The 22,467-nt window shown below is 35.9% G+C and overlaps 2 protein-coding genes across 4 annotated transcripts; both read right to left on the bottom strand.

Moving 5' to 3' along the window:
• Positions 1–3,554: 3,554 nt before the first annotated feature.
• btbd10b (BTB (POZ) domain containing 10b) lies at positions 3,555–10,170 on the bottom strand. 3 transcript variants are annotated; one of them, XM_017439989.3, is made up of 9 exons: positions 10,052–10,170; positions 9,494–9,641; positions 8,588–8,781; positions 7,934–8,246; positions 7,572–7,674; positions 6,639–6,759; positions 5,389–5,586; positions 5,192–5,302; positions 3,555–4,578 (listed from the first exon to the last, which is right to left on the bottom strand). In XM_017439989.3, exons 2-9 carry the CDS (start codon positions 9,592–9,594, stop codon positions 4,247–4,249), a joined length of 1,473 nt encoding a protein of 490 aa, XP_017295478.1. In that variant the 5' UTR covers positions 9,595–9,641; positions 10,052–10,170; the 3' UTR covers positions 3,555–4,246. The 3 variants fall into 3 exon arrangements, with proteins under 3 accessions (XP_017295478.1, XP_017295486.1, XP_017295495.1); XM_017439997.3 differs by having other exon boundaries at positions 10,061–10,154; XM_017440006.3 differs by lacking the exon at positions 10,052–10,170 and adding an exon at positions 9,984–10,007.
• A 1,320-nt stretch (positions 10,171–11,490) lies between these two features.
• Positions 11,491–12,679, bottom strand: pth1b (parathyroid hormone 1b). Its single transcript, XM_037979984.1, has 3 exons — positions 12,191–12,679; positions 11,962–12,049; positions 11,491–11,873 (listed from the first exon to the last, which is right to left on the bottom strand). The coding sequence occupies exons 1-3, from the start codon at positions 12,513–12,515 to the stop codon at positions 11,711–11,713; spliced, it is 576 nt and encodes a 191-aa protein (XP_037835912.1). The 5' UTR covers positions 12,516–12,679; the 3' UTR covers positions 11,491–11,710.
• Between the last annotated feature and the right edge of the window lie 9,788 nt (positions 12,680–22,467).

Raw genomic sequence — 22,467 nt, 5'->3', positions numbered from 1 at the left:
TCATTTCTTATCACTCTCAAACAAAACTGAAATAACCTTTGATTATAAAACATGTCAAGAATGAGGCTATTTATGAATTTGAACTCTGACTTTTTTCCTTTGCAGATAAATGATAAATTGTCAAAAAAAAGATCTAAGCTTGTTGTCAGAGGACCCTCTTTGTTTCCGAGCCTGAAGTAAATATCTGTATGTTACAGAAAGTGATCAAACATTATCGACAATTGCAGGAGTTTGAAATCCTTCACTTTAACACCTTATAGTGTTGCTATAGGTGCTATAGTGTTGTTAAATGTTGTTACGTTTCTGACATGTAAATTATTGAAAGGAAAACCAGTTAAGACACTGTAAAAAATATTTTGAAACACTAAAAGTAAAAAAAATAGATATTTCATTCAGTTAAATCACCTTCAAGACCTTTTATTTTACAGTTTCACACAACTTTAAAGCCACCCACTCTTTCTTAAATTTAATTTCACACATTTTATGATGCTCTGACATAAAATCCTCCAAAGACACAGATGGATAGAGTTCAACACAGGATAATGTTTCATGTTCTCATCTCTTTATATTAAATTAGAAGACACGAGAGCCTGTCCTCACCCAGCTGTTAAAAAACTTTGATCGGTTTGTGTGTTAGCAGGATGGATAGTGTCCACTTAAAAGCTGCAGATGTAATTTCAGTGAGTTATCCTAGCTAAGGTCTAACAGCCTCAAAAGCACTGTAACAGATATTTAAAAAAAAATAAAAATGAGCTTAGACCATTTGGTTTAATCATTTATCGAATTAGTTGAGAAAGTTCAAAGTAAAACATAAAACAACTTAAATATGAAGCATCTGCTAAATGAACTGAATGTAATGTAGTGTAACAGTAGCAGGCTGTCACATCTGCTAAATCCGACCACCCTGAGTCGTAATGGCAGCAGAGCTGGACTTCCCAGGAACAGCCAATCAAAGGATGAAGATCTGAACGCGCTGACATGTGGCTGCAGTCTGACTGTGAACCTGTAACTGCGTGAGACCATCATCATGTCAGATCCATTTAACAGTGGGGACGTGATAAATGGATCTAACACTGACTTACCCGACAAAGAACAAGTCACTTTGTATTCCAGGTGGGTTTAAATCAGAGTTTTTACAAAGTGTGTGAACATTTACATCATGCTAGAATGTTGATGTGTGCAAGTAAAAAAATCTAAATCTCCAAAATGTATTTTTAATGAATTTTAAAAAGTAATTAACTGAATTAAAGACTGAAAATAGTAATAGAGGACTATAACTAGAGGACTATAGACCTGCACATTGTCTGTCCTGATGACAAGAAAAGCACAATAAACTAACAAACAAACAGAAGATTTTGTGTTTTTTTTATTTTTATGATTAATACTTTTGGAGTCTTTGAATGTAGTTCATACAGTGAGATTAATACTGTATATATAAGGTTGGCCATATATACCGTTTATACCGTAGGGTCGAGTCCTGCATGCTGAATGAGAAGCATTTTAAAAGTTGCAAACTTTGATGCAAGATTTGAAAAATAAAAATACTGATAATTTGGGACTGAAGTGACTGAACGACAATAAGGACGACAATAAGATTGAACCATTTCAGTGTCTGATAGGATGGAAATGTTGCCAGTTGTGTTTTCACCATAATACAGTGTATACAGCCTGTGATTTATAGTTTGTAATCAGTTTGTTGTGCCTCTGCTGTCATCAGGTGGTGAGAATAATTTTGTGATTTTGTGACGTTACCCATTTAAAAGCCCTACAGCACAAAGGCATTTATAGTTAGATGGATGCTCCATTAGACTCAGTTTTCAGATTGTGCTCTGCTTTGTGCTAATAGCTAATAATTGCTCATAATTTTTTTTTTTATCAAAGTTTGGAGGACAAAAACCCTGCACTCGTTTTTTCCTTCTTTCATTTTGACTTGATTATTCGTACTTGTCTATTACAGTGCTGTTTTGTACAGCTGGGTTCTTTTTCCAAAAGACTTCACCCAATCTTCATACAAAAGGCAAAACTGGAAAAAAAAATCTTTTCATGTGCATTTTTCATTCATGAAGCTCAGTTAATGGAGCAGAAGAACTGACACATGGCTAAAATATTCTTTAAGGTCCATAAAGGCCATATGCTGAAAAAAACAAAACAAAAAACACAATATATAATTATTTTTAGATGCATATTTGTCATGATCAGATGACATGATTGTAATGGTTACACTTAGAGCCATCATTTGGTCGATACCAGTTGAGGCTAAAATGTGCAAAATGTCTTCTAGAAATGATCTTTTTAAAACAAGTCGGTTACAGCTTGGATAAATTATATGTAGTTCAGGAAACACAAGGCTCTGGTTTGATCATGAGCCTCTTCACATTGAAGTGGCTTTCCTAAAAACACGGAACATTTTGTTGCTTCATTTAGTTGTGCTGACCTAAGAAATGTATTTACTAGCTGCCATTTTCACTTTTACCTTTTTTTCCCCCCCAATATCAAGGTCACTTAGCAAACAATAACCAGCCTAACGTAACCTTGACCATAGATGACCACTGATAGATGGAGCTTGAACTATCTTCTGGCTTCTGGTCAGTTTTATCTCCAGCAATGCATCTTAACCGATACAAAATCCCATTATGATCACTTGTGTAGAGCTTGCTTCACATCATGTGTTTGTTGATCAAAGGTAACATGGAAACATTTTACAGCAGAAACTCACTATTGCTGTATTATCAGTTTTTGAATAAAACATACTTGGGTGCAAAATTTCCCGTCGTATTTTTGACCTGTATGAGAAGAAAACTGAAAATCATTAAATGATTTCATTCCATCACAAACAAAACCTTTGTCCAATATGTCTTCTTTCATTTCCACAGCAGAGCAAAGCTCCTGGACCCTTAAAAGCACCAACACAACCAAAGCAGCTCACAGCAGATTGTTCAGACTCATTTCCTGAGGCTGCCCTCAAGTGGCAGCATCACGTTATGAGACGCAGAATAAAAAAGAGACACGTCTACAGATGCTCCTGCATTCCTTTTAGCCAAGTCACAGCTTCGTTTCTTAGAGGCTGAGATGAATTAACTTGCTTTTGGGGCCAATTTCAAGTGGACATTTGAGTCACCAGATATTGCCCTGCACAGTCTGCTTGAAGTTTCACAGCAATCTATCAATTTGTCCAGTTTAAACTGTGCCAGCTGATTGATTACAATTACAGAGCTCATTTTAAAGCACCGACTGCTGTCTGATAAGAGGCAAACCTTTTAACCACTGGTTACTCTCAGTTCTTCACCTGGACAGTCATATGTGCTTTTTTATTTGTTTATTTGATGCAGCAGATGCAGTCCAATTCACCTTTGGTGTTATTAGCTTTTTCTTCTTATGCAAGGAAACAAAATAACTGTGATCCAAAAAAAAAAAAACCCCATAAGGATCGTCATCTGCCTATTCTTGGTCAAAATGGACAATGAAATTTGAGAACTTTAAAGTTTTACATGCCCTGAATAAATCCTGCTAAAGAAATGATCATGTTTTATAGAAATGCATCAAACAAACACAACATGCTTCAATTTGACCTTTATTTCAGAATTTTATGAGTCAATTTTAAACAACAATTTCAAGCTTTGCACAAAAAGACTCTGACCACAACAGCCTGTGCTCTGCTTAATATCTTGGCTGTGGGGAGGAGTGCAACATCACATATCAAATCCAGCCAATGACAACATATCCCATAATAAGGTTCAAAGACATCTGTGAGGAGTTCAGCTGGAGATCATGACAGTAAATGGTGAGAATGTATTTTCTCTTTTCACAAGTCTTCCCCTCTGAGCACCTTAAGTATGCCACCCAAAAGAAAAACAACTAAAATTATCTGTAACACAAAATCTGGAAGAAAACAGTGACACCACACAGTGCTCAACCAAACCCATCAAATTATAGTACAACAACATTGTAAATAATAATAATAATAATGTTAATACTAACAGTTTTACTTTTTTTCCCCAAATAAAAATAAATTCCTTTGGTCAAGTAAAAAAAAAATGAAAACAACAGTGAACCCTTTCATTTAGCAGCCTTGATTTCCTCGAGTTTCTTCTTCTACAGTCACCCAGATTCTTGAGGCTCTAAGGCTGCAAAGGAGGTGTCAAGGCAATATGGTTATGGTGCCCCAGGCGCTCCATGCTGCAGCATGCTGGGAATAGGACTACAAGAGTAAGAGAGGGGCAGAGGCATTGATAGAGGACCAGAGTCCTCAAACAGCAGGTGAAGGTGCATCAGGATCAGGCTCATTGCTGTAGTTGTTGCTGTAGTGGTTCCCACTGGGTGGATGATTGGGTAGGATGTCCAGTTCATCAACTTGTGGGCCGGGGTGCATCACTACCAGCTGGTCTTGGGGGATGTCAGCGGCTGCAGCTGCCAGGTTGGTGATGGACTTGGACTTAACACACTGAAAGTCCACATGTCGGCTCTTGCCCTCCTCTTTTTCCCAGGACATGCGGATGAAGGGCCTCTGGACATAATTGTAAATGACCTCTGGACGACCTCCTGGACGCTTCTTGACTTTCTCTTTATAGGTGGGGTAACCTATTGATGCAGACATTATTTTAGTTAACTTACAAGTTCAGTGATCTAAGCAACAACTTCTCAAACAGTTTCTCACCCGTTTTGGAAGTGAATACATTTATATTTTGAGCCACTTCCCAGATTAGTTATGATTTTTGTTTAAGAAACATTAAAGTGACTCATTTTACTTCATAGTTTTCTAGCAAAGACAACAAATAATTCATGTAGCCCTAATCCAAATAGTATGCTTACAATGTAGACACAGGAAACACATTTTATGTTCCAAAACTGGCATCTGAACATGAATTACAAGAGGTTATAATGAGAATGAGACGTAAACTGGAATCAAATTTGTGTTAGACCAGTTTTCTTTTTCTGTATAGTGCCCTGAGATGACATTTGTTGTGTGTGACAATATATAAATAAAATGACAGCAGAGTAGGTACACTATAAAACAGCTACTGATAAATGATATTGGAAAGTCCCCAAAAAGCACCTTTTTTCCATCTAGTATTTCACTTGTATTTCATTTAAACCTTCAGCTTTATTTCTACAATAAAATCAATTCTAAGAACAACAGATTTTCTGCAAAACTCAAATTTAACCACATTTATTGTCCCACAGTTCAACATACCTTCAATGCCCAGTCTGATTTTCTTCAATCCTCTCTCTTTTAAAACTGATTTGGCAACATCTCGGTTCTCTATATACTTGAAAAATCTATACAGTTTTGTGCTGTAAATGACTGAAAAGAGAAAAAAAAAATGCATTATTTATTACAGATAATTCTTTTGTTTTGTTTGTCTGTTTTCCGTGCTACTAGGGACTCACTCTGTGAATACTCTTCGCCCATTTGTGGAGGATACTCCTCATCCCAGTCCACCACGTCATCGTCTGTGAGGACCACGATGTGACATTCCCTCTCGCCGCTCTGAGCACTGGCCACCATTAAAGGCAGAACCATTTCTTCAAGGTAAAACTCAAACTGACGCCGAGCTCCGTCATTGGACAGCTCATGCATCAGGGCACCTAATGAAGGAAAAAAAAATGGAAGAAGATGGGATCTTTTCAAACAGAACTCTAAAGAATTAGAATTAAACCTGACCTGTTTTTAGAACTGCAGCCTATGGAATTTTACATTTTGATGATTGTTATTTATATTTGTTGAAATAGCATATTTACAATCCCTGCACAGAATTACTGTACATAAAGAAAAAGGATGAGAATCAAGAAATATTGTTCTGGTCAAATACTCTGTGAAAATGATGGTCATAAATGTCCTGATATTGTTAAGACTCAATGATTTTTTAAAAAAAAAATCACATTTTCTGGGGGCAAAAACTGTAAGACAAACGGCATTAATGAAGAAAAACACAGTAAGAACTTGCCGAGCAAAGAAAATTGCATCAACACAGGAAAAAAAATAAATAAAAAGGCTCAAAAGTGTGCAGTAAATACAACCAATTATTGGGTAAATTCAAAGTCACTTTGCTATAGTCTGTAATGAGACTCAAACTTTTCTCTTGAAAGCTGAGAGGAAATCAATTATTTGGTGCCAAAAAAGAACCCAGGATCTCCATTTCCCCTAAAAGACACAGCTCAACTCGGGTTTGAAGCCTTCTGGGGGGAAAAGATTTTTCTAGAAGAGCCAAAGATTAAGTTGTTTGCCACAATCATCAGAGGCTTGTTGAAGAATAAAAGTAAAAAAAATCTCAGAAAACTGGGCCACCTTTTAAAGAGGGTGATGGCAGCATTAGCCCATAAACTTTAAGTCTGAACTCAATCTAAGCTGAAGAACTCCAACGAATGAATGTGTTTTAATTAACAAAAGTAAATCAACTGCCTTCACGTCAGCCGCATTTAAGCCATTTAATTTCAAGTGTTTTGTCTAAACAATAAACCCAGTTTTCAGGAAGCTTTCTTCCACACACAACGCAGCAAAAACGAGAAAACGGCCAGCATAAACACTATTAATAATGCAAGAATCCCTTTTCTGAGTCTGTAGAAACCAAAAGCGACGGGGTAAAGCTTCGTTAATGTGTAACACTATCAGCAAAATCCTGAAAAAAAAAAGGACTCACTGAGGTCTCTGCATTTGATGGTGCTATAGTCAAACGAGATGCATAGATAGTCACACGCCTCCCGCAACTCAGGGATGGAGATTCCATCTGGACAGCGGATTATCCCAGATTTGTAGTAATCCTATCAATTAGATAGAAATCACAAAGAAGGCAGTCATTTCAAACAACGATGATCCAATAACATAAAGTACACACACAAAAAAATCAAGCATATCAAAGAGGGTGTTAACATAAAACCATATAAAGAACTTTACAACAGTTTCGGCTTTTGGTTGAGGGTTTTGCCATCAAACAGAGAGCTCAGAGATTCACTTTGCATAAATTATTCACTACAATTTGTTAAACTGTTACTACAGGGGTTCCTGAAAAGCAAAAAGGTAACTTGCAGTAAGTCAGGACATTACATTTAAGTTAATTATTAGCAGCTTTTAATTAGCTATGTACAACAATACTGTGCAGCTTAGTTTGATGTCAGACCTGGAGCTCATAGGAGGATAATCCTGTTTTCTTATTTTTAAAAAATAAAATAGGTTTAATTTTAGATAAATCTGATTATAAAATGAGATCTCATTTAATTACAACCGTAAAAAAAAACCCTACGAGCAACTTCTTCAGTAAACTGTGTACCACTTGCTCTAATTAATACAAAGGCAATTACAATTTCCTGCGGTTAGTCTAAATATAGATTTATGCAAACCAATCACAGGCTTTAGAGACATTAAGCTGAATGTAAAACAGTTATAATCAAAGAATGTTACTGTAAAAACCACCCCGACGAAGGTATGCATGTTCGGTTTCTTTAAACTACCATAAAAAGGTTTCCTTTAGCTTCATGGTTTATTTGAAGGCATAAATTATTGACGCATCAGAGCTGTGTATCTGCTGGTCTACAAACATTTCAATAAATAGAAAACATACTACAATGAAACTAACCAGAATTGCTCTGAACACTGTTGAACTTATGCCCTCAGCAACCTCGAACTCCCCCTTCTCGTTGGGTCTTGTGAAATTATGTTCTCTTCCAGATCCAAACATTCTGAAAAAATAAAAATAATGAATTCATTTTCTCAAAAAAACAAAAACAAAAAAACAACAACAAAGGAAACAAATGTTGAGAACTTTAATATTTAAATAAATTAAAACGTATATTCTAGACACTGAAAGCTTGGACACACCTAGACATCTAAAATGAACTTTTGTCTGGCACTACATTATACAAATGAGAAGAATATCTTCAGATCTTGTGGCTTTTTCAGTAAAACACAAACAGTGATGAGGATTAAAGTGTACAGTACCTGCCCAACATGGTGTTGGGTTGTGCAGTGAAGATGGAAGGATCTACAACAAAGCGCGTGTTGTCAACGATCAGGGTGACTCTCTCTGAGCTTCTAACGTTTCGGTTTCCAACAGTGGCATTTGCTCCACCCTCTTTGGGATTCTCATAGACGAAAACCATTTCTCCAGCTCCCAAGCTTTTGAAGGTGCCATCAGTACTGGACAAGCTACTGTTGCGGCTGCTCACCACCCCGCTGCTGCTGGAACCACTGGGTGAAACTCTCTGAGGCCTTGGGCTACTAGGCCTCGATGACGGGCCATCTCGCTCACGGTCTACAGGACACACAGGAAGGACAAGGACTCATAGAAATCAGCTTTCCTTTCGGAGCCAAACTGATACAGCAAACAGCAAATTAAAACGTAACCTAGTTACTAAGAAATATTATTTGTATTTATAACAAAGATTATAGATTGATGTCTGAGTAAACAGTCACAAACAATCAGACAGGAAAAAAGCTCTGTGCATTTTTAGCCCAAGCAACAAGCTACTGCATAAAACAAATCCAAGCTAAACAGATCAGACATATAAATCACATCTAAGCAGTGAGTTGCAGAGTTGCTATACTCAGACATGACATTTATACAAGCCCTCTATACCTCCCATGCATACTCACCACTGTTGTGTTGCCGGGTGGGCGAAGTGACGTTCCGAATGCAGGGGGTGAGTTGCCCTTCTCTTTCATGTGAGGAGTCTCTGGAGCGGTCACTAGAACGACGGCGGTCACGTGAGCGGTCACAACCCCCGCTGGCACCATGCAGGCTCATCTTCCTCTGTTCTGCCTCCACTCGAGAAGCTCTGGCCTGACTGCTGCTTTTCAACACAAAAGCATATGTAATGTTGCCCTCGCTTTTCACAAGCAAGAGTGCCTATTTTATTTCACCGCTATGAAGTTTCACCATTAACAGACAATCAAAACACAAGACAAAATATGGGTTCATTGTATTTTATAGACAATCATTTTAGGACGTGTAAAAAAATAACCTGCAGTATTGCATATAAACAAGAAAAGAGGGCTTGAAAACATATGCAACAACCAGAACAACTAGACCAACCACATTTGGAAAGTTTCTAATAATAGAGTTACACACAAACCACAGTTTACTGTTGATTCATAATCTGACTCACAAACAAAATGTGTTTTGTTGCACTTGAGTGATCTAAACATATTCAGCGCTGTTATAAAATAAAAAAACAACAACAAAAACAAGCAGTGTTTAGTGACTCGACTTAACCTATCACAGAGAAAAATTACATGTCAACAACCAGAAAAACAACTCGCTCACCAACTCTAAGCCTTCTAATAATTATTTCTACCTACATGAAGACAACAATAATAATGTATTCACTGGGTACCAAAAAAAGACTAGACAAATAAAGCAGCTGTTTTTATCTCAGATCTGAGCTATTCGCATTTTGTTATTCTTTAAGTATTGTGAAAACCAGCATGGACATGAGCATGTCTTTCTTAGAATGGGTACAATTTTCCTCAGAAGATTTCAGACATTTTCACGTGACTTACCTCGAATGCTTGCAGAGTTTGCGAGGTCGGCTTGTCGCGTTTCGTTCCCAGTTTTCGGTATCACTGGAGTTGCTGTCATATGACTGCAGACGTGCTGCCATTACCCGTAAAGGGGGGACTCCCGTCTGGATCTTTCACCGTTCATCATCTGGTCAGCAGTAAACATAAACAAGTTAGTTGTGTCCCCCCGGTTAGACTCTAGTAGAGCAACCCCCAAACTACCTAACCTAACTAATATATACCTACCGCACGTGTTCTAACCACATTTACATAAATTAAGCTTAACGAACAATATTGGTATAGCTGCAAAAAATCTATTAATATCTAAGCAAATTGTAAAGAACGTCTCGGTAATTTGAGTCAGCCTACGATTAGCTAAATACTTTGCTACGTTAGCATACGTGGCTAACATTAGCTGTCTTTGTTAGCGGCACATTCTAACAGCGTTTGAGCTAATATTCCTCGACGATAGTGTGAACAGTTAACCAACCTTAACAGTAGTGATACACGTTTTTAACAGTCCCGGAAGATGTATCAAAATTACTTCATAAAACCTACCTATCTTACCCTGGTTTCCGCTGTAATCCCAACAGCCAGCTAACCAACCATCCCTTTCAAAACACTCACCCAGGTGACGTAAAACGTAACAACCGTTGACGGCTCTACGTGCTGACGCACACGGAGCCACAAACCTTAGCTGTTACAGTTTTGTCTTTAATGCTACAATTGCTATTTGGGATGATTTTACCTCAAAAGTGAGATTTATTTTAGATGGACTTAAAAATATATATTTTTTCAACAACTGGTAGAACAATTTTCACTTTTGCCTAAAAAGGAAATCAAAATAGAAGTAGCTATTACAAATCTCGCGATACTTTGCGTGTTTTCCCCACTCCACATATTTGCTTCACATTAAACTTCATAAACAGACACACTTATATAAAATACGTATATGGAAAATTGAAATGTGCTAACACAAAAAGGCATTAAAATTAATATGAACGTTAAACCTGTTCTACAACGGTTTCATAAAAAACTGAATATAAGTTTGCATTATTAACAGAGATGTGTCTAAAGATCATTTTAGGAAACTGAGAACAGTGGTTTTGAGCAAGAATTCTGGGCTTCAGTATTATGTTTCCACTTTGTTTAACTCATCTTAACACAATAAAAAAACATAACTATGACGATAATCGTCAACAGATATCAGGCTTGTAGTTGAAAAACAAGCTGTTCATTGACTAAGATGATAAATGGGTACATTGTCAGAAGTAATAGCTTGTGTTGTGGATAATAGGATCCAGAACAACCTTTCAGAAAAGAATAAACTGGACAAATCAGTTGAGTAATGAAGATGAAAATAAACTATGATCACTTAGTTAGAATCAGGACAATGTTTACAAACATAATATTTACTTATTTCTTTCTTTTGCGGTGCATAAAAAACATTATAAAACTTATAGAGTATTTTATATACTATGCATGTAAATTGTAGTGCTAATATTTACTTGCAAGCCAAGTTTAAAAGATTGTGAAGTTCAAACAAATAAAAAAGGGAAGTTTTTTTAGGAGGAACTTTTGACTGTATATGTAGACCAATTAATTTTTAGGTAAATAAAAAAAAAAACCTGAACAGTAAAACACTTCAAGAAAATACCAAACAAAAGAAAAAAAAACATCTTGTTGATTTGCTACAATAAACATGTCTTATTTATTCATTCTTAGATGTATTTACATGAAGAAAAAATAACACAAATTTGTAGCGACATAAAACATTCAAAACATACAGAATAAGATTGGCTTTTTTATTGGTCCTTGATTCCACAACACAATACTAACTAACTAACTAACTAACTAACTAACTAACTAACTAACTAACTAACTAACTAACTAACTAACTAACTAACTGATTATTTAACTTTTAAAATAAGGAAGATATGATGTAAATAAAAAATAAATAAAATAAAATAAATAAAAAATAATAATTACAAAAAAACTACCATAAAACAAACAAATAAAAGAAAGAAAACCTCCTCCAAAACAAATAAAAATAAACTATAAATTACTTATAAACGTATAAATAAGTTAACTATAAATAGATGATCAAATAATCAAACAAACAAATAAATAAATAATGAAGCACAGAACCATGGAGCTTGGTTCGTTATCTGGAAAAAAAAAATTGTAACTTTTTTATGTCTTAGGCCTAAAACATCCTTATGGAGAAACTTTTTTAACATTTCCTGCTTGCACTTGTTGTGGTTTGGGGCTGGAAATAATAATTTCCTTTAACTTTTCCTGAAGCCAGTCCTGTCTGTCTCCCACTTCCTTGTGTTCCCGAACATTGTGCATAAGCTGAACCTCACTGATGGATCTCTTTCTGAAGAAACAGAAAAATACAACAAGTAAATACTGCAGTTGTATTTATGTTTCATTAAATGAACACCCAGATTAAAGAGAAAATTTACCTCAGTGGGTTTGCCTGTGTAAGCATACTAATAAAGAAGAGGATCAGAACCAACATTTCCAAATGCTTTAATAAAAGCATATTGAGACCTGAAACAAATTTAATATTTTTTTTTTGGTTAGCAAAAGCTTTTCACTGCATCCCAACGCAGCACCAATTTTTTTTTCTGATCAAGTCCAGTTGTACAATGACTTATTCAGATACTTATGCACCATCATGATAAGTCTTACCAGATTTTTTGTCCTGAAGCTGAAGAAAAAGTTTGTTGGGTTTATTTGAAATAGCTCTGTAACAATCTGAAGAAGAAGATAAAGTTGATGATAAGCCTTTCGTCGGAGGAAGGCACTCTCCTTTATATACAGGGTTGCCCTCCCCAGTCATCGATGAGCAAATTTCACTGTTGATGTTGATGTCACATTTCCAGTGCATCAATGGTAGCAGGCATCTGCAATGACACCACCTCCACCACAATTCACTAACTTGTCTTTCAACACCTCTGCGAAGGGCCTCGTTTGTCACGCTGTTTTTGAACTTTGCTTCCTTTTCATCCTTCATGCTTAACAATGAAATTTCTTACTGTGTCGCTCACAGCATCATGCAGTTTATGAGAAAATTCTTGTTGTTTGTCGGTGTACCTTTGGCCGGTTTGCGTCATGCAGTGGGACTGCAGTGAAAACATATACTCACCGAAACGGCAATGACTGTCAAGCAGAATTTATTAGCAACACAATTTTTTATGGTTCATCTCATGCAAGCATGGAATGGTCACTGAGAAGCAACTGCACCATCCCAGGGTGAAAGAAGCAAAGGCCTTCTTCCAGATAACAGTTGGGGCTTAGATGTAATGATGTTGTGTGGTTCACTGTGGCAGGTGCCTGCTCTGTGTTCATAAATTAAACTTCCTAAGATTTATTTCTGTCACTGTAAAACATTTCAGTTAGAATATTTAGAATCAGATTTTGTTAGCTGTTATGCTTTTGTCTTCAATACAAGTAAAATGAACAAATCATTCACACTTTGTTTCAAATATGAATCAATAAAAATTCTGTCAAAGTGTGCACGATTCATCTGATTGTAGAAAATGACCTCCAACCTTTGATTTCTCAAGTTTTCCTCTTCTAGAAGGAGTCGACAATATGAAGCTCTGTGTGGATTCAGAAGTCCCATCTGCAGATTCACTCATGCCATCAATCATACAAACATGACTGGGCATTTGAAAAACATACAGCTAACCTTCTTTGAAATACTTAGCATCACATTTGTGTGATGCATGTTCTGTGGATAACCTTGTCACAGTGTCACAAGGTGCATTAGGTAACCAAGGGAGACATTTTCTAAATTTGGCGAAGGAATGGCTATGCCACGACTGAAGCAATAGGTGCCACAGAAGGACCTACATTTCTCTGTCATTTAACTCTGCAGCATGATGCCATGTTGTTACAATCTTGCGCACTTATGTGGTACTTGATATACTCTTCTGCAACATTAGGTGAAATGTTATATCATATTTGATGATTTAACTCTAAATCATTAATCATTTTTATTGTCTGGCAGGTTTCATGTAAGTTTTCTTGTATACCACCACTTAAAAAGCTTCCATATCACTCTCTCAATAAAATAAGTGTTTATCACAAAACATTAGGGACAATAATTTCCTGTCTGCAATACTATTAACTTGCCTTAATGAAACATTGCTATTCTACCACAAAAAATCATCAACATATGTAAGTTCTAGGGCCAGCATGGTCTCAGTATGAGAGAACAGAATAGAAGTACATGTAGAGTCATTTTGATGGCTGTGTCTTTATCAGCAATCTGCACCATGCACATAAACAGCACTTAGCACCACCTGTGCTTTCAACTAGGCTAGATTTTTTTGCACATGTGTAGTATACTTAACCAAGTTGCTCTCATTACCTCATGCGCTCACAATGTGAACCATCTGAGGGACGGTATGCAGTTGGTGTACTAAAAGACTTGTCAGGGACTGATGGGAAGAATTGCATGTAAATCATAAACGGGGGTCACCTCCATGTCACAAAGAAAGTAACACACATAAAGTGATTCATGTCTTTGAACTATATTTAAGTGCACTGGCTGTAAATAGACTGCCAGTACATATTTGGGTCTGTAAAGATTTTTCAATTGATTTTGTTGTCTTATTTTGTGCCATTGATGTTTTTGTAATTTGGTGTGAAAATAGTAGATTCAACTGCAATCCAGTGCAAAAGGTATTGCTGTCTTTTTGCGAATATGCATGACATATACACAATAAGACAGCTGCATTTCTCTGGCCTCTGCATTGTGTGTTTGGAGGTATGGAAGGACAGGGGCACATAACGATTTCCCTGAAATCTATAAATGGAGTTACTTTTCTTTTTTCATTAAATGAGGTCATCTCACTTGAAGATATCATGTAACAAAATTTGATTTATTTTAGATGGCTGACATCATCCCACTTTTGCTTATGAAGCCTGATAAACACATGTAATACACATCTACGTTATAGCAACTGGTTTATGAAGAGGGAAAACCTCCATGCAGGAATGAATCTTCAGTTTCCATCAAAGTCTTCTTGGAGTTGCTCGACAGTCTATTTGTCAAGCTAAATATTTCATTTCTTCATGAAATGGATTTACAGAGACGTGCCGCTCTTGCAAACACAACTTTATTAAGATAGTCAAATTCAGATCTATCTTGAATTTTTGCATGATCCTTCGACTAGCTGACACAAGTGGTAGGGATGCCATATTAGAATTTAGTATGTTCTCATTGTCTGCACACAGAGTTTCTTATGAACAGAGCCTGTCAGGAAAGGACTGTAGTAAATGGCTCTGGTTTATTCTTCATAATCACTATAAATATCAGTATCTTTCTTTTAAACATTACAATAATTATCAGTTTAATAAAATATAACAATCCCTAAATACGAACACTAAAACTTTACCAGTTTGTGTCACAGTTAGTTTGAAGGAAGATATTTCAGCACACAGTTTCCATTTTTCCTTAAACATAAAAAGTCAAATGATGGCACTGATGCCAGTAATTTAAAGTAGTTCAAGCAGTGCACCTAACAATATAACGCAATGAGGATGTATTTTATGACTTGAGTTAAATTCTTTGAAAGTGTCATGAAAATTAAGTGAGAAATAAAATGCCTTGCAGCAGGTATATTCTTATTGAACAAAACAGATCCAGCCTTTTATGTTCAGTAAAAAGAGGGAAATGCTGACAAATGCTGATTGCTATCAAAGATGAAAACAATTATATGGACATGAAACAGAGGTAACTGGGTCTATATGTAGTGTCATCTTTACTTGTTCTTTAAAAACATTTGTATATTTGAACCTGTGGTAATTAGGATCACTCCTTATTGGTATTTTGTGAGTCAAGAGCTGTAAGGTTTGGAAAACTCTTAAATTATCAATCCATTTAAAATGTGGGATTTTGTGTCTTGGCTAAGTATACCCATTTAGGTATGCTCTGACTATAGTACTGAGCACTACTTCTCCTAAAATGTTTAAAGATTTCGTTTGAATTAAAGTTTTTCATTTTCAGTCCAGTCCCAAAATATTTCCATAAGGTCTGTGAAGGAAGATCTTTTCTCAAGACTTTTCCGCAGATCTGTAGTTCCAGCTGAGATTCCTAAGAGAGGACATAATATAAATATGTAAAAAGTATTTTAATTATATCACTTTCACTTTTTACTGTAGATTAGATTTAAAAACAGTATTAGCTCGGTCAAAGATTAAAAAATAGGTGGTGAAAAAAATATTTTTTCCAGAAATATCCAAATTCATGCAGCTTTAACTGCAAAATAAATATAAGCTTGTACAGATTATGAGAGCAGAAAGCAGAATAACAATTTTCACCCTGCTCACTAAGGACAGATGTACATGTTCTCTCAGTTACACTTTCACACCTGCAGCTCCTCAAACAGCGAGCTCTGCTGCTGTACATATAACAGCTTCAGAGAGAGGGACCTTGGAAACAACACCAATATACTGGCTGTTGTTCAGGGTCAGGGGAGTTCAACCTGTAGCGTCACCAGCAGCAAATGCTATCTGAACCAACTGAAAATGCCAGTGATTAACAAGCCAGAATGCCAATAACTGGAATTTTTTCTTAGTTTCTTTATTATCAGCACATTTATCACTAATGATATAGAAATAAAACACAAAGCTTCCCCCTCCCCACAAAAAAATCAAACAACAACAAAAAAAACATGTTCTGTGTCTTGTTCTGAAAAACTCACTCAAAACATCATGTTTTTCAACAGCTTCTCATTATACATGTAGATTTTATCCACAAGAGGTCACTGTGGTTTAAGAGTACAAATAAATACATCTTAATGTTTAAATAAAATGGTTAGCTCTGAAAAGAAAAATATAATTGTGTACACAAAATCTGCCTTACTCTGCTAAAAGATAAAATGGGACAAAATATTATATTAAACTATGGATCTGAAGGACAAACTTGATCAAAACATGAAACTCTACTCTAATGACAGAACTATGAGCAGAAATCCAGAATGACATTTTAAATTTGTAATTTAAAATTTTGTTACCCTTTTTGCTTAAGACAAAGATCTTATTTCTCCCATTAAGTAAACAATTTAAATGTTATTAACTACACAAAGAAGTTTGGGGGTTTGAAAGAAACATGCATACTGTATAAGGATTTCTTTCATTGCTACTTGAATGTCAGTCATTTTGATAAATGTGCATGAAGAGCCTAACAGCAGTTAAAATCCATGAAATGTTTTCCTGGCTGTGTATTTCTTAATTTCATTTTTGTATTTACAGTACTTCGTATTTTATTAAAAACTTTTCTCTCTGCTGTTTTGTCTTTTCACGCTGCTTTTTCCTTTTTTAATTCTGTTTTTTTAGATGATGTGAGAATCTTCTCTCTCTAAACAGTCAAACTGCAAATTGTGAAATAATCACATTCAAAAGGTTTGTCTTTAATATGAGACAGCAAATTTAAACAATGTATTTCATCTTATTTTAATCATCTGCTTTGTTCTTTATTTAATTAAAATTTATTCTGCTATAAGTTTGAACATTAAAATCTACAAGATTACTTTTAGTAAAACATCCTGACTTGGATTAAAATAAAACTCACATGTGTCGACCGCAGGCAGAAGAGCCCCATCTTTAGGATTACCATGGTAACACAACAAAATGATCCAAAAGAATCCTCCTGTAATAATATACTTATTACTGATAGTCACAAAATACATGTAGCGCTTGTTTCCACCCACTCAGAGTTTCATTTCATGACATTTTACAATCTGCAGTGAGATTAGAATCTATTTTTTCCCACCCAAGTCTTGTTACCTGATCAGGATGTGTGCTCAGTTTGTTGTCAGTTCCCTCTGTCTGTGTTTTACTCATGCTCATCACCAGATGGATTCCCTTTAAAACCTTTTTTACACCTGCACTACTTTGCATTTTTCTGACAACATTTGAAAAGTAATGGTATCATGCGTGAATTACTCAAACGGCTCTTTTCTAAAACATTTTCTAACTTGAACCCTGACTGTGTTTTCCTTTGAACACACCACCAATATAAAAACTGCTGCGTTCAAAGGAAAAATAAAGAAACAAGTAATATATTTCAAACTTTTTATCTCTATATGATTAAACCTACAACAACTTGTCTCTTTTCATAGAGCCTGAGTCAAATGAAGGAGAGAAAACAGGAATAAAATGTATTTGAGCTGCAGCTGCTACTGCTTTCCCTTTGGTTGTCAATGTTTTTCCTCTTATCCATCACCCTTTCTGATAAATTTAATGTTGCATAAGTCCTGGTTGGGACCTTTCTGTGTGGAAATTGCATATTCGTTGTGTGCATGCATGGGTTTTCTTCAGGTACTTTATGATGGATCTGTAACTGGTTGATTGACTAGTGAACAGATATGTGTCCTGCCTTATACCTGTTCACTGCTGGAAGCAGGCGCACGCTGTCCATGACTCTGAACAGGATCAAGAGGGCACATAAAATAATTAAAATGAAAATTTATGGTAAAACAAGTTGTCATAAGAAAACCGTAACTCTAGAAAGACTTTAGTTTTGATGTCAATGTGCCAGCGGTGCAAAACAAAAACCTTGATGATGTGTGGATAGGCTTGGACAGACAGGGTTCACTTCCTGGTGGGAGAAGCATGTCTCAGCACGGAAATCACATGTTCAGATGCCTGTGGCTCAGTGTTAAAGAGGTCAGCTTTAAGGTGAAAAACGGAAGCTCATATTTCTAACCCTGCCATGTGCTGAAACGTATTTGGGCAAGTCACCGAACCTCCCCGTTTCCCCTGATATGCTCATCAGTCATCATTGACTTGTAACATGCTTTGAACAAATGTGTCCTCTAAATGGAAAAATAATGAGAAACAATATATACTTGAATATGTTCAGCTGTTTTTAATCAATCTCTGCTACACTTTACACTGTGAGCTTTTTCTAATTGCTGAAAGTAACGGTAACTGAACTTCCTTTCTTGTTACTTGAAAAAACAACCAAGTAAAGAAATTGTTGCCTTCAATTTACTAATTTAGAATAACCACAACATGGATGCGTGAGAATCTACACACTGCATGGCATACTAATATAGTTTGTTACTGTGACCTGATATAACAAAACTGTGACTCTATGAGTGCTATTGTATATTGTAGACTGTATCACTTAATGAACTCTCCAATCATGCATAAATGACCTGTGCTCTGTGGACCTTTCATTTCACTTTCATAAGGATGTTCGAATGAAGGCTGATGAACAATAACAGAAAAATGTCCAGTGTGTGAATGAGTCATTAATGATGAGAGTCCAGTGTGTTAAATGGCTTCAGATCTGAACATCTTCAGTTTATTGTTTCGAAGTGTTAAGTGACTAATACTTTGATGACTTTAAAAGCACCACTAAGCATGAATTTGAACTTGATTTTGAAATGTCTGAAGACAGTTACTCACAATCTATCACTGATTATAAATTTAGCTGCCAATTACATCAGTGCATATTCTTGGGTTTGGTAATTAGTTTAATGCTACTAAATAGCATACTAATCTAGTCATGAATAGAGTGAGTATGTTGTTTTTTTCTGTTTTCTAATCATTAATTACTACAGGTCCTGCTGGAAGTGTGAAAAGTGTTTCTTTCTCGCATGGAAAAATCTCAGCGATTAATTGACAACAACTGACAAGCTGTCAGAGTAAGCGACTCACAATGGGAATTGAGGGACAAAGCGAACAAAGCGTGAGCAGAAGCATTGTTTGCGGAATTGTAGAAGACGGCGCGTGTGTAGCTGAACTGAAAATGACACGTTTACATGGAGGTCGGAGTGCTGCAGCAGAAATAGCAAATTAGCTAATGCGCGTATTTGCAAACTTTTAAATTTTAGGTGGTTCATGGTTCATTAGACTATTGCAGAATGAGACCTTTGACAAGTTGACAACAAAGTTACTGATAATCAAATCAGCTCCTGGTCTCTATTCTTTTTCTAGTGATGTTATTACACATGTATCAACATCACAGCATTAAACAAATACACAGAAATTACAATAAACTAATCAGTATTTGGAATAAAAATCAACATGTGGAGGATTGGGACAGACATTTATTTTCATCCTTCATCTTTTTCTTTTTCATTCTTTAACAATCTGTAGAGATGTTATGAGTAAAGAAATAGAAATCATTCAGAGACACATCAGTGTAAAATATCAGGTAGAAGTTTTCTTGATGGAGTTGACCTAACGGCTAATTTGAGCGTTGAGATTTCTGATGTCTTAAAACAACTCCAATCTCAAATATTTCACAGAGGTTCACAGAAATACTATTCTATAAACCTTTACACTGTATTTTACACAGACATTTACACAAAAGCCTTTGGTTAGCTACACCAACAACTGAGTTGGTCCGTTACCAGTAATGGTTTGTGTGACACTTAAGTTGCACAACAGAAAATTTTACAGACAGTTAGGCTGAGTAACTATCTGATGGAAATGTAATGTGGCATAAAAACTCAAAATTTTACATCAGCTCAAGCAAATGTTGATCTTTACATCACTGGGTCCATTAATTGTACTGTTCATGGTTCTGTTGCTTTTCACAAAAGTCATAATCAATTTTCACACTTTGCACTCTGTGATTAAATCTTGTCTGCCCCTCTCAACTCTTACTAACATTCAGCTAATCATCAGTTTGTTTATGCTTTGAGTGATTTCCTACATCTGAACTGTCAGCCTTTGACTGAATACACTCAAGTGTGTCTGTTTGGCTGAAAACCATAATCTTCCACTTTGGAGGCTTTGAGATCAACAAAGATTCTTCCACAAAGCAATGTCCCAGTTAAAACACTTAACCAGAATTTGGGTTGTAAATATGAAACTTTAGTGCTTATATCCTAGTGGTCCAAGTTTATTCTGTGTCAAGGCACTAGATGCAAGCAATTAACACATTTTGAATATTGCAAATATGGTGCCAAAAAAAGTAATAGTATAAAACTACACCAGTGCATCTATAAAGATATAAACTACACTGGCCTTTTATGCAAAAATAAATTAAATTAAAGTATACTCATTAAATAGTACATAATAAACAATTCTGGATGCACCGGTACACTTTGTTTGTTATTGTGTAAATGAATTATACACAGTATGCAAGCATATTTTTCCCTTATGTTCAAAACGTCATAATTCATATAGTAACATCATGTAAAAATGTTTAACTGGTAGGTTTCAATTCACTGCAGTTATTTGTGGATGTTTGGCTGCAACATTCTCTATTTACTCTCTAAACTAAGCAAAGCTGAAAGCAGATGCAGCTTATGTGTGATTCATCATTTGAAGCCCTGAGCTTTTGATCATCTGAACTTTTATGAATTTTTAAGTACACACATTTGAAACTGTCGGTGCATTTCCTGCTTAAATAAACAAGGCTGCTTCTCTAATGGCTTGTGGGGCACAACTTACAAATGTCATTCCTTTAAAAGATGAAAAATATCTTTTTTTTTTTTTTTCCAAGCAACATTTAATCATATGAAGTCTTGGGGGTGAATTTACAACGTGAAAACCTGGTACATCATTTTTAATGGGAGAGGAAAATTCCTCTTTCTAACAGATGAATATTTAATGTGGAGTAAGGTTACTTTAATAACTTGGTGTGCAGGGCAGTCAAAGACATGTCGGACCAAGAGTGTCTTGGGGGAGTTTCCGTTGCTGTAAAAAAGAAAATAGCTGCCCTTGAATACTAAAATGGACAATAATAACCAAAAAGAAGATGGAGAGTAGAGAGATTCATCTGTATGTTTATGGGAAGACTGAAGTCAAATCAGTTCTGACAGCAATATTATTATTATTTTTATTCATCTGCATATCCTTTTTTTTAGACATATACTTTTCCTGATCGGTTTCAAATTATAACTTCTGTTTTTCTTTTATTTTACTCATCTGTCACGGCATGCAATAAGGGATTAAGTGTAATTAAGTGTGCTCAGCAGCATTTGCATGTGTATTTAGAAATACTGGAGCAACGTCTACCCTAAATGAGTTAAAGACACTTTATTGAAGTTGGATAGCAGATTTGAAGCTCAGTAAGTGCTTGGCAGACAGACTTAAATGCTCACTGGGGGTACAGTAAGAAATCACATCAAGATTTGGCCTTTAAAAAGCAGACTGGCCTTAACCTCAAAGACTGAAGCTTCAAGATTCACTTTGGGAGTGAAACCCTGGAGAGAAACAATCCAACTCAGTTTTTTTCTCCCTGAAAATAGAAGTTTATTGTTGTGTTCTCTAACTCATATGTGTGACTGGACTTTAGATGGAGGACAAACTAATCATCATGCTCAGTGATTCCTCAGCTTTAATAATTTTCCAGAACAAGGCGCACGTTGATGTGAGACAGTTTACATCGGGGTGCTATGAAGCAATGACTGTCCAGCTGGAGCTGAATGTAAATTCCATGTCTGCCTGTCACAGTTTGTCACAAGGTTAAAACCAAACTGTCGGAAGTCTTGTACACCTCTCCAAGAATAATACTACTTTATTTGAAAATTTGATATTTTATTTGAAACTACGATCCTGCTTCCAAAAAACATTTAAGCGGCAGCAAACAGAATAAAATAATTTTCTTGTCACTTAAAATCCCCCATGCCTGAAAACAGCTTCAACAAAACAAATACTTAAAGTAATACATTTAATATCAATACATATATATTTATTACAAGCTTACACTGAGTTTGAGTTTGAATATGTCTATTATTCTGTTGAAACATCTTTTCTTTAAACAACACAAAAACCATTTGGTAATAAAACCCAGAGAACCTATGATATGGTTTTAAAACTAAATTGTTGTTCATTGGCCTCTCCCTGGGCTGCCACCTTATCGTGGTGGAGGGGTTTGAGTGTCCCAATGATCCTAGGAGCTATGCTGTCAGGGGCTTCATGCCCCTAGTAGGGTCACCCAAGGCAGACAGGTCCTAGGTGAGGGGCCAGACGAAGTGCAGCCCAAAGAC

This window comes from Kryptolebias marmoratus, linkage group LG15, assembly GCF_001649575.2.
Source record: "Kryptolebias marmoratus isolate JLee-2015 linkage group LG15, ASM164957v2, whole genome shotgun sequence".
Lineage (NCBI taxonomy): Eukaryota > Metazoa > Chordata > Actinopteri > Cyprinodontiformes > Rivulidae > Kryptolebias > Kryptolebias marmoratus.
This window is presented reverse-complemented; position numbering and strand designations above follow the sequence as displayed.